Here is an 18,018-nt window from a genome sequence, read left to right as displayed (position 1 = left end):
AGCATTGGGGGTAGGGTTTGAGTGCTTCCGTAAGGAGTATTTCAAACTATTGTGTAATTGACATTGTCATGGTTCTCTTATAGAGTAGTTTTATTTACTTGACAAATTACAACATATTAATTAATTCTATTTGAAAATGGATACCGATTTCTGTACTTTTTATAGAAAATCAAAAAATAATAATAAAATTTTAAATTTAACCCATTTATCTTAACTCATTGTTTAAATCTGAAATAGAATAATAAGTTCATATGGCTAATAAACTAATACACATCTGATTCATATGATCTTCAAGTACTTCAATTTGATTGGTTCATATTATTATCCAATTAGAATGCAGTAAAATATGATTAATAACATAGTCAACCTGTTATTGGTTAATATTGGCTTATATGTTAAATAATGAATATTTAAGGTACATTGAGAAAAAATTTGAGTCTTTAAAACAACAACTGGCTATATATCACGTTCTTAAAGATAACAATCTATATTTTAATAACAGAGATATTAACTTTATACGGATTATATTTTAAAAAAGGAAACTTTTGATTTAAGTTATGCGAATACGTCATCCAAGACTCGACAGTCCAATTCAATCACCATCAACAACGAATGAAATGAGAAAACATTTACTTAATTCATCACAGGGAACTTCTATCAAAATATCGGATTCACAACAATGTAAATCAAGACAAAGTTCACCTCGTTTATCTTCAACCGATGGTCATGTATCATCTATTTCTGGTATGTCAGAATTATGTGATGATCCAACTAATACATATCTTAATCCGGATTTCAATGATCCACAACTAATGACAAAAGTAAGTTTGATAATTTTTAATATGTTCAATATATATTTTAGAATTAATCATCATAACACGATTAAGTGAAACTGTTAATTATAATCATACGATATTTGAGAATCAAAATAATCAATTTCTGTTTAACTCATGTAATTTAGTACAGCTGAGCACTAAACATATGATATGCTACTTAAAAATTTGTTTGCACCGTGATACTATCCAGGCGTTTAGGCGAAGTAAGTGGTTTCTTCAAAGATCGACTGCTAACACTCTCAACCCAGAGTTCGATTCCGCAACTCAATAGAATAATTTCAAGGGATGCCATTTGTTGGTATCTGATTAACAAATATTGGTACATACACCATTTGTTCTCACAGAGTTTTGAATTTGGCAAATACCATTGGTCTGGAATCACGATTTGGCAACTACTTTAGGGGATCTCTCACTATACTCTAATCCGGCTTCAGCTCCAGACCTCTGTTTCTCGTCCTCCCTTACAAGAGATGAAACCTTATGGATACAATTTTCATGAATGATAAAAATAAATCTTACAACGTTCATGCAAATAGTACTTCAGATGAAATTTAAATCCATAATGAAAATCATCTTACCTACTTTACTGCTGATATTGTACGCTAACAACATAATGGAAGTTTCACCTCCCCCCCACACACACACTCACATCGTTAATGCCATATTCCGCTATGAATTATTTTTTATTGATGTTATCGGTTATCAACTATTCAGAACATTGTAAAATGGATACATTTACCATTATTTATTTACTGGTTTTATAGTAAAAAGCGACTTTGTTGACAGAATGTAGCATTTGTAAAAAAAAAAACAAATTATGACTTCATCTATTACTTACATCAGTAATCACTGTAAATGTTTATCAACCGATCTCTCATTGATTTGTAAACTAGTAAGATGATCTTATCATATGATAACCTTTTAAAATGATATTCATTTCTTAAATCAGTAGATTTTTTCGAAAGTGTTTAGGATGTTCATTGTCAATCAAAGTTCTTGTTCAGTTTATGAATAACGGTCTAAATAAACAGACTTATCATTATTATCCGGTTTCTTTGAGTAACCAATAATCTTACTTAACTTGCATAAAACTTGACATTTCTAATGATACCTCAGTCCTACAAAAATAGAGAAAGATAACTTTTACTTTTTAAAGTCAAAGTTTTAAATTTGTTATACCCGACACATAGTATTCACTCTTATTCAAGACTACGAATTTCAAAATGTTTTACACTGCTGTAATATGTCATATTTCTACTTCCAATCATCCTATCTAAGAGAATTACTGACCTTAGGCGTTAGTCACTTGCTTGAAAGTGTTTAATTGGCACACTCACGGAAGCTATGAGCTAATTTGTATGAAATAATATCGGTGAAAACAGGTATACAGACTTTCTTCCAATACAACACTGTGACACAAATCACTTTATTTATTAGATTCATTATGATATTAAGCAACCCCATTCTTAGATATTCTTTTACAAGGATTTTTACTGTCCATAAATTGATATCATAAAAGTGAAATAATAGCCGTATCATTTGTACAACAAGAAACATTCGATCAATAAATCTACATTGTGTCAAAAAACAACGGGCCTGGCATCGTGAAACAAAAAAAAACTAAGAAGACAGAAGAACTCCAGACATATGTCTGTTCTATCATCGAATCTGAAAACAGTGGTTTCCATATCACAATATAATACTATTCTATCACAATCTCATCAATTAGCTATGTTCTAGCACTTCAATTTTTGGTAAAACTTTGAATAATCAGTTTCTAAACATGTCACTAGTCTTTATGTCGTTATTATTGTATATGTACTAGTTGTTAGTTTATTGGTCTAGAGCTTAAGCATTCAGGTACGAGACTGAATGTATCGGGTTCAGTCGTCGTGTGAGGGGTTATGGATATGTACTTCTGAAGAGTCCCATACTAGAACGAAACGGACGTTTAGTGCTTCCAGATTTTCAAACGTTTTCAACTTTGATTCATGATCTCAATAAAATTCAACAATCCTACACCGACATATATTTAAATGATTTAGCATAGGATTTGAAGGTCATTTTTTACCACCATCTAATATCCATTAATCACAGATCCCAAGCTAATAAGTTTTACATAATTTGTCTATTTTATGAATGATATAAACAAAACTGGTTTAAATAAATAATATATTTGTAATATCCCAATGAGTAGAAAAATTAGATTTTCTAGCGTTTCGTGACTTAGTGTAAGCCACTTCTTCAGAGAATTTAATTGAAATTATCACATCAAACCTTGGTAATGATACCTACAAAACTAGTATAGTTATTAATGTTATAAAAGAACTATACCATTCTTCATAAGATGTTTCTAGGTAGTAGATTAGACATATTTTCATTCTAACTATTCTATTATCAGTAATAAATTAGAGATTACTTTAGATAGATGAGAAAATCTATATTATAGGGAAATGTTATAAAAAAGAAAAAAGAACCGAATGTGAGTGTTATGTAATGGTTCTGCGTAAGCAGTGCGAAAACATCTATCTCGCCCCAGTAGTTGTACCGTGCTTCGATTTAGCACTCTTCTCCAGAAGGGCCTACTAGGCATCACCATGTTTCTATGGCTGGAAGAAAGATAAAAAAAAGGAATATGATCTTTGTGTTGAATAGAAAAATGAAAGTTGTATTCTAGAACAAAATCTTAATTATAACAGTAAACTAATCAAATATATGAAATATGTAATTCGTATACACCTTACATTTAAGATAAAAAATATGCTGTGATGTAATTGTATACAAGATTATGTAACTAAATTTTCCAGCTGTATTCTTCATTATTACCTAGTGATATTCAATAAAATCTCAACTTCTCTTTATATATGTTACATTTATTGATAGGAGTATATCTATTATTTTCGCGGTTAAATTCATGAGTTGATCTAAGCTAGACCACAGCTGAAAACCTAGAAACATTACACTGCCGTTTCGACATAGTATGGGACTCCTCAGTGAAGCGAAACCACGACCTCGCATGTGAGACTTGAAGGTTAAACGTTCATGCGTGAAACCAAAGGTCCTGGATTCGAGTCCCACGTGCGGGATCGTGGGTGCGCTCCTCTGAGCCCCAAATTAGGACGAAACGGCCATCCAGTGCTTACAGGCTTTCAATGGTGATCTAGCTTAGAATGACTCGGAAACTCAGCTGTGAAAAAACCACAATCTCCACAAATCCCCATACTGGTATACATATATAATAGTCAGTTTTATTATTTCACGTGCTTTGTTTTGGGTAACCGAATAGTATCGCTAACCTCACACCCAAGTACCTAATGAATAAGTTAATCAAAGCTTAGAACTTTTATAATTCATTGTAATGATTATTAATCAGTGAACTTTTTTAAACAAAAAATCAAGGAGAATAGTTGAGAAAAGTCTATCTGGTTTATTATAGTTGAATTCATGAGTCAATTAAAGATAGGCCACCATTAAAAACCTGGAAGCATTGAACAGCCATCTCTCCCTAGCACGGGACTCCTCAACTATATTAATCTACGATCCTGCTAAGAGAACTGGAACCCAGGACCTTCGGTCTCGCTCACGAACGCTTAACCTCTACACCACTCAACCAGCACCCAATGGTGTTATTATCTAACTTTAATCGATCTATGATTTTGCGGGATCGATTCATGAATTCAACTATTAAAATCATTACAACCTCCATAAACCCCATATTGATCCTATCTGGTTTATATTTAGATTCATATTCATACATGCATCTTTCGCATTATAATCATGAACCATGTAAAGACAGATATCATATAAAATGTGGTTAAATCTAGTGTACACACTTATTTATAACTGATTACAATCTGTTCGAATGAATTGTATGTATTTTATATTAAACTATTGTCGAACATATAAATTTTTAATGATATTCTCATCATTGATGACTAAAAATAGTAGTTTATGTAACAAACAAAAATGATTGAGCAACCATTCACCAATGTCTCCCAACTGACCTGGTTGAACTCCACTGGTTACTGCTTCTCACTAGAACTCCAGGAAATACCTTATGGAGCCAGTCACTAATCAGCATATGATCATTATCAGAAAGGGGGTTTGTGGAGATTTCAGTTATTTTATAATTGAAATCATGAATCAATTGAAGCGGGATCGTGGATGCACACTGCTGAGGAGTCCCACAATAGGACGAAACGGCCTTCCAGTACTTCCAGGTTTTCCATGGTGGTCTAGCTTCAATTGACTCATGTTCTCAACTATATAAAATTACTAAAATCCCCACAAAACCCCCTCCTAAAAACAAAAATGATTGTTTTTTTTGTATGTGTGTGTGTTCACTAACACAATGCATTATTGATAATAATTGTAAACATTGAAATTATCACAGTTTATTATAGACCGAAAAATAAAAAAACCCATATTGTTTACTTATTAATAGATTAGTTTACAAATAAATACATTAATTACTCATTAATGTATTGTAAGTAAATGATTTAATAGTAAATAAGTAGTTTATGAGTTTAGTAAATGTCAATCATGTATACACTGCTTTCCATCTAATTTTCATAACATTCAAGGAACGTCGTCATCATCATCATCTTTGATATCATTTTCAATATTCATGGTTTGTTGTTTATTCTTTCTTCTTCATGTTTACGTTTTTTGTTGTTGTTGTTGTTGGAGGGGGAGGAGAAACTAAGATTTTTGAAAGATTGTTTTTATTTTGAGACAAATAAACACTTAATTTCTTCATCGAATATTTTATGTTTAACTAATACAATTTTTTAATGGATATTTTACTGATTTCAATGTATTCATTTAAAATATTAGTTTGTGTTTCTATAGTGACGATCGATTGATTAATATAGGAACTCTTATTAACATTGATAGGTTAGTATCTGATGAAGTCATGGAATAGATTCAGAAATGTCGGTTTGTGTTTGACAACTTGAGTTAGCCATGTCTTAAGTGTGATAAATGTGTGATAAGTGGAGAATGAGTTCACTTCTCAGTGGTTCACTTTATTCCAATTTATATAAAGTGGCTTTGTAAATAAGTCACTAAAAATTGATTATAGAGGTCTTGGAAGTATTGCTCGTTTGTGTTGAGATCGTTGAGTAAGCACTGCTAAAGTTAGACCTAAAGTACTAAGTATAATTGGAAAACTGACTGATGAAGTGGTGAATATTCATTGACTTGAGTGTCCAAAACAGGCATTACATATGCCCAAGAACTATTCACCATCACTCCCTGAAATTCGTCGGTATAGGAATAGAATGAAAAAACGTTATGGGTTTCCAAACCGAGACAGATCATCAGTAAATGGAGATTCTGACTAATAAACTGAACAATCATGACTGATTCAGACTACTTGGTTAAAATGTGTTGAACTGTCACTACCAATATTTTGAGACATCATGAGGTATGACTCAAAATCAATCACAATAACATAGAATCATTCGTTTAATTAGATATATTTATGGAAAACCTGGAAGTACTGGACATCTGTTTCGTTCTAGTACGGGACTCCTCAGCAGTGTTCATTCATGACCCCGTCTCACGGAATTCGAACCCAGAACCTTTCAGTTTCACGCGCGAGAGCTTAACCACTAGACCACTAAGCTGAGGAGTCACAATAGGACGAAACAGCCGTCCGGTGCTTCCACATTTTCCATGGTGGTCTAGCTTCAATTGATTCATGATCTCCACTAACATTGATTTTTTACCAACCCCAAGTGTTAATGTTAACACGTAACAAGTCTGGTACTTTCAAAATACTTTCAATCTTCAATATATAGTACACTACTATTATTATTATCCTTTTCACATAAGCATAACTTCCCTTAGCCGCAATAATTAACCATTTTCCTTTTTACATAAAACAAACATGACAGTTTTATAGGCATCAATAAATAACAATGAAGTATAATATGGATATATACCTATATGTGTAGTTTTATACTTTCACTTATAAAGTGTAATAAACATTTATCATCAAAACTAACTAGCTAACTAACTAGGTCAACTATGATAAATTTTTTTGTGTTTACTGGGATTTTTATGTTACTTATTTTACAGTTCAAGCAACAACAACACCACCAACAACAACAAAGTAGATCCATTGAAGAACAAAATCATTGAAACATCATAAATCTTTCAACTAACGGAAATATTACACTGGTGGTCGACTTAGAGAGCCTTAAAAAAATAAAATTAAAACATAGTAAAATCATCACCATTATCATCATCATTATTATTATTAGAGGGAAAGACTTTTCAGTCAAATACCCTTTTATTTTTATTTATGTTTTCGGGGATAAAATAAATCATATAATGTATATTTAGACAAAATAAAAATTTATAGTCAGTTACTTTAAATAGTATATTTAAGTAGGGAAAATTATTTATACCATCTTAATAGATGGTAACTTACTCTAAGAAATAATCCCATTAATACTGGTTATGTAGATATAATTTTCCCCCTTCAACTATAATATATCTTAATAATTTATGTTTATAATCTTTATCAGAAAAGGGGGTTCTGTGGAGATTGTAGTAATTTAATAGTTAAATTCATGAGTTCATCCTAGTGAGAAGACATGATCAGTAGAGTTGAACCGTGTCTGTTGTGAGACAGTTACTCACTAAAGACAATGGTGGGCAGTGGCTCAATTTTATGGATTGGTTGAAGTTAACTATTAACAGTGTTGAATGCAAGCTCAGTGGTCTAGAGGTTAAGTGTTCGCACGCAAGATCGAAGGTCTTAGGTTTGAATCCCGTGAGCAGGATTGTGGATGCGCATTTCTGAGTCCTATACTAGGACGAAATAGCCATCCAGTGCTTCCGGGTTTTCCATGGCGATCTAGTCCTAATCGACCCATGAATTGAACTATTAGGTTTTTATAATATTGATAACTTTATGAAGACTAGTCAAGGTCATATAAGTACACAGTGTTAAGTGAAAATATGATAGGTAGTGAAAGAAGAAAGATATAGTGTGGAAGTTTATATTTTATCCTAGTATTGAAATGAATTGAAGATTACTAATCCGTATTCAAGATTCCAACAGTGACATTTTTTTATTCTCTATTTTAAAATTATACTGTTTGATTCTCTTCTGTATAATCATAGGAAATAAACCCATTTCTTCAACATTGGAATAAGCAAGTGTTTCAATATCAACTAAGTGTTACACTGATTTAAAAGTGTCAAATTATACCGATTTAGTAGTATCTTCTCCAATTCACATCAATAGTGCTAATTAGTTGAATTTTGATGAAGAGCATCTTACTTAGCCGTACTTGAAAGATAATTTGTTGAGATGATGACAAAATTAATCAGAATTACAATGATTAACACATCTATTTGTTTTACTGATATAAATCACCTCATTCGATCATCAGTAAAGAGTTTACCCTGGAACAAATGTGAATCATTCTAAGTTATCTCCCTTTAATCAATGATACGATGAAATGAAATAAATGGTGAAGAAATAATAATATCTTTTGTAATGGAAGCTCAAGTTCAAGGAAGTATCAAAAAACTAGAAACGATACTTAACTCCAGATATACACGAATAAAATGTTTAGATATGACACTGAGCTATTGTGTTGAATTTAGTCTCAAATCACTCCATATGTCTAACCATTTAAAAAAGTTGAAATGAACTATGAAAGTTGACATCTCTTAGCATAGATTTAGATCAGTTGTGTTGTTCCCATTATGAATTACTTCTGCATAAAACTAATTAAACAGTTAAAACTCCATTACAACCTACGTAAAGTAATTGTTCGATTGATATAGGAAAATAATAAGTAAATTAGACAGAAATGAATTGAAGAGCAGAAATACAAATACAAATGTGATGTATTGTAAATCACATCACTTTGAATATTCCAAATTTCAGCGTATTCATCTACTGTCAGTTTATTCAAATTGTTTGACTAAATTTGTCAAAAGAACTAAAAAAAAAAGCTTATAGATTTGATTCCCCATGCCATTCAAAGTTGATGATGATCATTATCATGATATTAAATGAAATGTATAAATCGGGAAACTCGTGCTTCATTAGTTATATAATTGTGAACATGATAGGAATGTATATACTTTGAATGTATTGTTTGAGAACCTGAATAAATAAAACACATTAACAAGCAAAGATGGATAATGGCTAGCAGTGGAATCCAGTTTGACATGCTTCTCGTCCTATTTGGGACTAGTCAGCTGGATCTACCTGCATCTCAAAGTTGATGTTCATTCTGGGACTCCAACCCAGTAGCTTTCGCTTCAAACGCCATCACGTTATCCACTCGGCCACTGAGTCCTGACAGCCACTTGCTTGTGTGATGAGGTGAAGTTTAAATTCACTTGGTATTGTTTGTTTGAGTCTTCGTATTGATGTTTAGGACTGGAACTGGTCAGTCTCTAATTGGCATATGTGCATACTGTGCGTATTGCCTCGATATTGCCTTAATTCACGCGCTTCCTGGATTCCACTGCTAACCATTATCCATCTTTGTTTATAATGCTTGTGAATTAAGGCTATATCGAGGCAATACTCACAGTATTTACATATGCCAATAAGAGACTGACCAGTTGCAGTCCTAAACATGAATGAGAAGATTCAAACAAACAATACTAAGTGAATTTAAAAGACATTAACGTTTACATATCATGCATATTGGGATTCTTTTTTTAATAATGAAATGCATGTGTTAAATCTTTAGGTTAAATATATAAAAGTATGGCGGGCCTCTAAATCAATCGGCATAGTTGTACATTATATTTTACCAGGTAGAATAAGTTGTACTTTATTAGTGACAATAAAATCATTTTTATATCAGTATCAATAAATTTAAAGCTTTTATGTATCGTGCTAACTGATTTAGGATCTATTCAAACCCCTGTGTGATTTATTAAAATCTTATTAAAATTGAAATGACTTGGATTACCATCCTATTGTTGATATTTTGATTGAAATTCGATCAGTCTTGAGTGACATATAAAGAGTGTTTCGATATAGTTATTATGATACAAGTTGATATAGAATAGATGGAATGAGGCCACTTTGGGACTTGGACCAATTAACGTTCACTTCAAATGCCACTACGTTATCCAATTAGCTCCATTCCGTCTATTCTATATTAACTTGTGTCATAATAACTGTATCGAAACAATCCTTATATGTCAACCAATAATGATCAAATTATTAACAACAGGATAATCCAAGTCATTGCAAACTTAATTAAAACTCATAACCGTTACACGAGTGAATTTTTGTCTGAACTCAGTAGCTGAGTGGATAATGAGATGAAGTTTGAAGTCAACGATACTCAATGTCAGTTTGAATTAACAAAAACTTTGGAATGCAATTATATCCAGCTGACGAGCTCCGATTGGGATGAAACGCCCAGTCTGGATTCCACTGCTAGCCACATTTCACCTATTCTATATCGTTAGGACTTAAGTTAAGTTCAAAATTTATTCATCTAGTAATTTTCAAATGTAATATTGGGTTTTCACAAGTTTTACGGTGTTTGTAAAATACTCTTTTTACGTTGTTTTAATAGTGGTAGTTAATGTACTGGTAAACTATCATTTATCTAACTAGAAATGATCAATCATTTCTAGCTTACTAATAATCATTATCCGAATGGGTTTTTTGTGGAGATTTATTATTTTCATAGTTGAAAGCGTGAGTCAATTGAAGCTAGACCGCCAGGGAAAACCTGAAAGCACTGTACGGCCGTTTCGTCATGTTGTGGGACTCCTCAGCAGTGCACATCCACGACCCATCAGTCAAGTGTTCTGGCGCGAGACCGGTAGGTCCTGGGTTTGAATCTCGTGAGGCGAGATCGTGGATGCGCATTACTGATAATTGTTTACTGTTAGACCATAGATTAAATGTACGGAGCTATCATTCATACCTTTTCCATATAAATTAGTAAGGATGACTGAAATCTATTCAACATTTAATCTTGTGTATAAGTGTTTACTTTAATGAGACTAATGAACTTTAAAAAGGGAAAATTACAAAAAGCCAATTTTTCACTGACTTATAAAATTTGACATTGAAATATTCATTTGATAACTTTTAAATCTTTAATACGGTAATGAAAACAAGTGAAAAGCATAGAATTTCTACGATTTCAGTTTCCTTTTTTTAAAGGATTCTGGCGGGACTTTAATTTATGAGTGAACCAATGAAATTAAAGATACCAAATTATGGGTTTTGGCACGAAATCCATTTGTTCATATAGTTAGGTAGCATTTTTGTATTATAAATGATATTAGTTCGTGATGATATCTCTTATTTTACCTCCTAACCCTAACGTCTAACTCTAAATCTTAATCCTAATTCTTCACACTAAGTTACAACCTCCTTTTGAATCTGTATCAAGTAGATGATCATTCTCAAGGTCACTTCAACATCACTAAAGTGTCCCCGTAAATTATAGTCTCAATAAAACTCTGTAATAGTATAAATAAAGTCAACTATATGAATAATAATTATTATTTTACGAAGTTTATTTATTTAAACACATAAATATTGGTACAAGGAAGCACTAGATACACATTCGCCAAACAAATCTCATTTGATTTGTGTGAGGGCTGTGATACTGCCCAAGTGCCCAAACCAAAGCAGGTGGTTCTCTTAAGGGGGCCACACCTGGAGCCTTCGACCTAAGTGTCTGATCCACAAGGCAGTGGAGCATCGTGAAGAGATGCAGTCCCATGGTAGCCGGTGGCCAACGATTGGTTTATACGCCATTTGTTCTATCAGGATACTGGATTCCATGTGCACCATTGGTTTGGAATGAGGGTTTTCCAACTGCTCTGGGTAGACTTTCCGTGTCCACCAACCCGGTTAAAGCGCCGGACATTCGCTTTTCGTCCTCCCGATTTCGTAAACAACACCCCTGTCACGAGAAGGCAGTGAGTAGGACTTCCCTGGTAGAGGCTATATACGCGTGGCCATGTGGGAGCATTTCGATAGGGAGAGCGGACTCTCCTCACTCTCGGCCGTACCAGAGCATTTGGGGGCAAAGAGATGAAGAAACTTTTCTGTATACATCAATTAGGGACAATTTTACTTCAAGTGCAATGTGTTAAACAAACCGTCGAAGCTTATTTAGTTATGAAAATCACAAGTTGGCAGTTAATACAAAACAAATAGAAGTGACATTAGTTATCCTCTTTAAACAAAACTAGATGTTGGTGATTTTATATTTAACACAATTCATATTTGACACTAAAATAATGATTTCAATAGTTGAGATCATGAGTCAGTTGAAGCTAGAATACCATGGAAAACCTGGAAGCACTGGATGGCTGTTTCGTCCTATTGTTGGTTCGAATCTCGAGAGGCGGGATCGTGGATGGGCACTGCTGAGGAGTCCCATACTAGGACGAAACGGCCTTCCAGTGCTTCCAGGTTTTCCATGGTGGTCTAGCTTCAATTGACTCATGATCTCAACGATTTAAAATACTATAATATCCACAAAACACCTGATATTAAAATAACAGACGCATAAGGGAAAAAATAACACAAAATTAAAGTTATAAATTATTTTCCACGTGTGCTTGTGTACAAAGAAAATTTGCGCAAATATCGGATGTAATCGTCAGTAGTTACACTACTATTGCTACTGCTGATGACTATGATGATGATGATGATGACGATAAGTAATAATACGAGGAGGAGTATACCTCATCCATAAAAATGATTTTATAATAATATCTTTTCTTATTATTATTACTACGAAAAAGACACTATTAGATAAAATATGACAAATGATGATAAAGCCAAAGATGAAACGTATGATTACAATTGTACACTCACAGACACACAAATCCTAATTATAGTAATAATAGTAATAATACAAGTATAAATTTAACAACCATTACGTTTTCGCTACGCTTAAATAACCATTAGATTATAATTTCTTTAAAGAAGAAAGATTACAATTTTACACAGTAAATAAATTAGTCTAGTCATAATTATCTATTGAATTAGTAGTTAATTCTGTTATCTAATATTAAGTGACCAATTGTATGAATACAGTTAATAATTATAGAGTAGTGGCGGCATGAAAAGAAAACTAGAGGGTAACAAAAAAAATGATGCAAAATATATATATAAAAAAAAGAAAATAATGATAGAAGAAGACCTAGTTTTCTTTTCATTAGGTAGAACATTGGTGAAGGTTGTTGCGTAATAAGCAAATGTTAGAAGTTAAAAATAACATTATACTTCTTTTTTTGTGCTTTCAATTTATTTTAGTAGACTACATATGTAATTATATGCTACTGTTTTACCGTCACGGTGTTAGGGAATGATGGTAAATCAGTTGATGAGTTCATGAATCTTCATCGACTGAGATGGTTGGACCACGTGTCACGTATAACCGGACACCAATTACCACGACGCGCTATGCTGACTAGTATTGGGGATGGTTGGAAGAGAGTTAGGGGCGGCTAAACCAAAACGTGGCATCAGTCCACAATGTCACTAACTTCTAGTCTGAGCCATGTTGGCAAATGCAGATTACTTAGTTGGGGTCCGCGTGACTATCGTAACCAATGGTTGGAGACTCTGGGTGACATGGCTCAGAATCGATCACAATGGCGTAGGTGTATACACACTTTATCTTCCCTTAAATCTTGAGATTAAAATTGCTTCATAACTTTCTTCCTTCCTATACTATATCGTTATATACAACCTATCTTTTATATATTACCACCATTAAATCAACTACTTCTATGAATTCGGTGTTCATCTTGTTGTGCTGACGATGTATGGCAACTTGGACGGATGCATAAATGTGCCTGGTCCTACGTTGTAGCTGACTGATTGACTTTTAATATCAAACAAGATAATTTTTATTTTATGTTTTGACAGTGATTTTCTTAGTTTTGAGCTCTTACAAACAACGGTTATTCAAACTAGTAGGCATCTTTTTTTAAAATTTAAAGTTGGAATATATTATAATTTTATAGTTTAAATCATGAGTCAATTGAAACGGTCATCCAGTGTTTCCAGGTTTTCCATGGTGGTCTAGCTTCAATTGACTCATGATTTGAACTATATAAAATTACGAAAATCTCCACAAAAAAAAATCCTTCTGATATTGCATCATAAGTTGAATATAGATTGAATTATGTGAAGATGATACTCGGCTAGTCTATAATTTGTAGACGAGCCCATCAGAAACGCCAGCTTCAGTACCTGATGCTCACGTACGATCAGTTCAGAGAGGATTTTATAGAAGACTTGACAATTAAGCGGCTACAATAAGTGAGATTGCAAAGAAGTTCCTTTATTTGAAATCGCAATGATCAAATGACTTGTAGACCTTGTACAGACTACCGTGATGTCCTTCGATGTAACATATTTTGAAGGAAGACGTTCTCTAGAATAGGAACCTTTTTCGCTAGATCCAGAATGAGACTAAGGCATATTATAATAATTGTTGTGAACTGTATAATAAAAGTACCAGTAACATTGGCTTCAATAATCGCAGATATTACTGAAGCTTCGGCTGTTCAGCGGTATGACTGTTGTGGGGAAATATCCATAATAAAGATGATAAAGTCACACAACCGGAGTATGTGGTGGAGGCCGAGAGGGTTTTTGTGACCTTATCATGGCACCAGAGAGTGAGTATTATGGAGCCATATGGATGAGTTCCTCCATCTTATGCATTACGATTTTAGAACCTTTGAACCTCTTTCTAACCTTGACAAGTTTTTAGACCATATAAAAGAAGTGTATCCACTCTAATTCTTTGGTTTTGTATAATATATTTTTACTCAATATTAATTGTCTTCTGTTTAGCTAATATTTCTCAAGATTACTTAAGATTCGTTCAAAGGGCCGTCCCTAAATTATAGTCTCACCTGATACTGTGATCAATTATATCAGAGTTCAACAAATAGATCTCAGACTTAACAAGCAAAATTGTTCACTATTAGATGTCAGATAGTAATTACTTTCATCAAAAAGTTTACTGAATATTTGCTACTTAACTAGATTACCAAAATGAATGAATTTTTCAAAGTTGAAACCATGAGTCAATTGAAGCTAGACCACCGTAGAAAACCTGGAAGCACTGGACAGCCAAATCGTCCTATTATGGGACTCCTCAGCAGTGCGCATACACGATCCCGCACTCGCGAGATTCGAACCCAGGAGCTACCATTCTCGCGCCAGAGCACTTAACCGACAGACCACTGAGCCGGCATCTAACGGTGTTAATCTCTAACTTCAACCAATCCACGAAGCGGATGCGCATTGCTGAGGAGCCCCATAATAGGACGAAACGGCCGTCCAGTGCTTCCAGGTTTTCCATGGTGGTCTAGCTTCAATTGACTCGTGGTTTCAACTTTGAAAATACTGAAATCTCCACAAAATCCCCTTCCGAATGAATTTTAAAAAAAAAATTTTAATCTTTTGACAGTTAGGAAAGATATCAGGACAACAAATTTAGATCTTTCATACATCCTTATAAAATAAATCATTAAACTAATAAATCTCATTAACATGGTCAATCCTAATTCACACAAACATTCAAAGCATATAAAAACACGTACATACATACATACACGCGCTTGTAGACGCCATTCATTATTTGTCTGTACTTTCAGTTGCTTAGTATTGTCAGTATTTATTCATTTCTCTCATGAACATACATACTTTATCGATACACATATATGGCAACAACAACAACGACAGCAGCAACAAGAAAAAACAGTGATCATATAAAAAATTAGACTTAATAAATAATTGTCATTTAGTTTATGTTTATTTATTCTTCTCTAATTCAAACATAAACATTAATTAATTGTTATATTCGTAAGTGGGAAATCTAGGTAGACGGTTAGAAAAGAAGGAAAAAAAAAGTAGATATTGTTTCTCAGTGATAATAAATAAACCATAGTAATGCATCATCATTACAATAATTATAATAATATTGATAATAACATAACAGTATGCACATATGCCAGTAAGGGACTAACCAGTTGCAGTCCTAAACATCAATGGGAAGATTCAAACAAGTAATACTAAGTGAATTTGAACTTCACAACATTGCACAAACAAGTGGCTATCAAGACTTAGTAGCTGAGTAGATAACGCGATGACGTTTGAAGCTAAAGATACTGGGTTGGAGTCCCAGAATGAACATCAACTGTGAGATGCAGGTACATCCAGCTGACAAGTTCGAAATAGGACGAAACGCGCATCAAACTGGATTCCACTACTAGGCACTATCCATCTTTGCTTACAATTGGTAATAACAGTTAAATTTTTTGTTGTCTGAACATTTACGCTAGAGATTGTCACTAAAAACAAACAAACTGGGTGTGGTATTTTTCTGACCTGTAGTTAATGTATTCTTTGTAGTATTATCCCTAGGTTTTTTTCCCCTAATGATAGGGGGAGCTTTAAATTTATCTCCATTGTACAAGTTTAAAATATTTCAAATTGTTTGATCCTAAATACCATGACAATAATAATGAAATGAATTAAGGAAGACAAAAACATAGGAGCATGTTTCAAGTGATTAATTATTCAAAGGTTATAAATAATGATTTTTCTTCTTTGAATTTCTTTAACTGGATCATATTCATGTTAGTCAGTATAGTTTTACCGTATTAAAAAGGAATATTTCGTCTAATAATGTAATATTAATTCTGTATACTACTTCCATTATATATATACTACTAAAGGTCGTATTCTCATTAAAATGGATAAAATTTATGATTGTTTATATGAATAGACAGTCATATAAATTAATAAATGAATAGTGACAAGAACAAACAAACAGCAAATCAACATGAATATGCTTTTTTTACATTCAGATTTATGCACCTATATGTATGTCTATATATTTGAGAAGTAGACAAAACATTGTAAAGAGTGAAAGTAAGAAACATTTACAATTACATGTTTAAATAGATTCAATGAACAATAAATATTTCTGATTAGTTTTTTTTATTATTTTTTGCCGCCAAATGAATCAAATTACTAGTAAATTAAACTTTAAAAAAAATGAATGAATAAAAAAATGAACTTGGAAAACCTTTCAAATATGAGAAGAAAGAAAGAAAATAAGTATCGAAGTACTGCCCCCAAATGCCCTAGTATGGCCGAGAGTGGGGAGAGTACACTCTCCCTCTCGAAACGCTCTCACATGGCCACGCGTATATAGCCTCTACCAGGGAAGTCCTACTCAATGCCTTCTCGTGATATTACTGTTGTTTACGAAATTGAGAGGATGAAAAGTGAATATCCGACGCTTTAACCGGGTTGGTGGACACGGAAAGTTCACCTAGGGGAGTTGGAAAACCCTCATTCCAAACCAATGGTGCACATGGGTCCCAGTATCTTGAGGGACAAAATAGCGTGTGAATCAATCGTTGGTCACCGGCTACCATGGGACTGCATCTCCTCACGATGCTCCACTGTCTTGTGGATCAGATCATTAGATCAAAGGCTCCGTGTGTGGACTCCTAAGAAAACCACCTGTTTCAGTTTGGGCACATGAGCAGTATCACAGCCTTCACACAAATCAAATAAGATTTGTGCGGTGCATATGTATCTGGTTCCCCATTGTACCAATATTTATGTGTTTAAATAAAATAAATAAATAATCGAAGCACAATAAAATGAACAAGAATGGGGGTTTGTGGAGATTGTATCAACTTTAATAGTTGAATTCATGAGTCAACCTAAGCTAGCTCACCATTGAAAACCTAGAAGCACTGGACAACCTCAAAGTCATTGATCGATTGGAGTAAGACAATAACACCGTTGGATGGCGAGTTATTTGTCCAGAGGTTAAGCGTTCGTGCGCTAGATTGAAGATTCTGGGTTCGAGTCTCGCTTGTTGGATCGAGGATGACCAATGATGAGGAGTCCCATACTAGGACGAAACAGCCGTTCAGTGCTTCCAAGTTTTCAATGGTGGTCGAACTTAGATCGACTTATGGATTCAATTATTGAATACAGTTGTCCACTAATACACAAAGAAATTATCAGATAACTATTTATAGTAATTTTCATAGTTGAAATCATGAGTCAATTGAAGCTAGACCACCATGGACTGAAATCCATCCAATGTATAAATTCACCACTAGATCAATAATCTGTCAGTCAGTCAGTTATATATAATAT

At 33.4% G+C, this 18,018-nt stretch overlaps 1 protein-coding gene across 1 annotated transcript in view; it reads left to right on the top strand.

Moving 5' to 3' along the window:
• Positions 1 to 503: 503 nt before the first annotated feature.
• Positions 504 to 18,018, top strand: part of Smp_098300 (hypothetical protein) — a 29,774-nt gene continuing 12,259 nt past the window's right edge. The window contains exon 1 of the mRNA XM_018795586.1: positions 504 to 821. Within this exon, the coding sequence (XP_018646948.1) occupies positions 558 to 821 (264 nt within the window). The 5' untranslated portion in view covers positions 504 to 557. The remainder of the gene's footprint in view (positions 822 to 18,018) is intronic.

The sequence above is a fragment of the Schistosoma mansoni genome (assembly GCF_000237925.1).
Source record: "Schistosoma mansoni, WGS project CABG00000000 data, supercontig 0178, strain Puerto Rico, whole genome shotgun sequence".
Classification (NCBI taxonomy): domain Eukaryota; kingdom Metazoa; phylum Platyhelminthes; class Trematoda; order Strigeidida; family Schistosomatidae; genus Schistosoma; species Schistosoma mansoni.
Note: the sequence above shows the minus strand (reverse complement) of the source record. Positions and strands in the feature narration are given on the sequence as shown.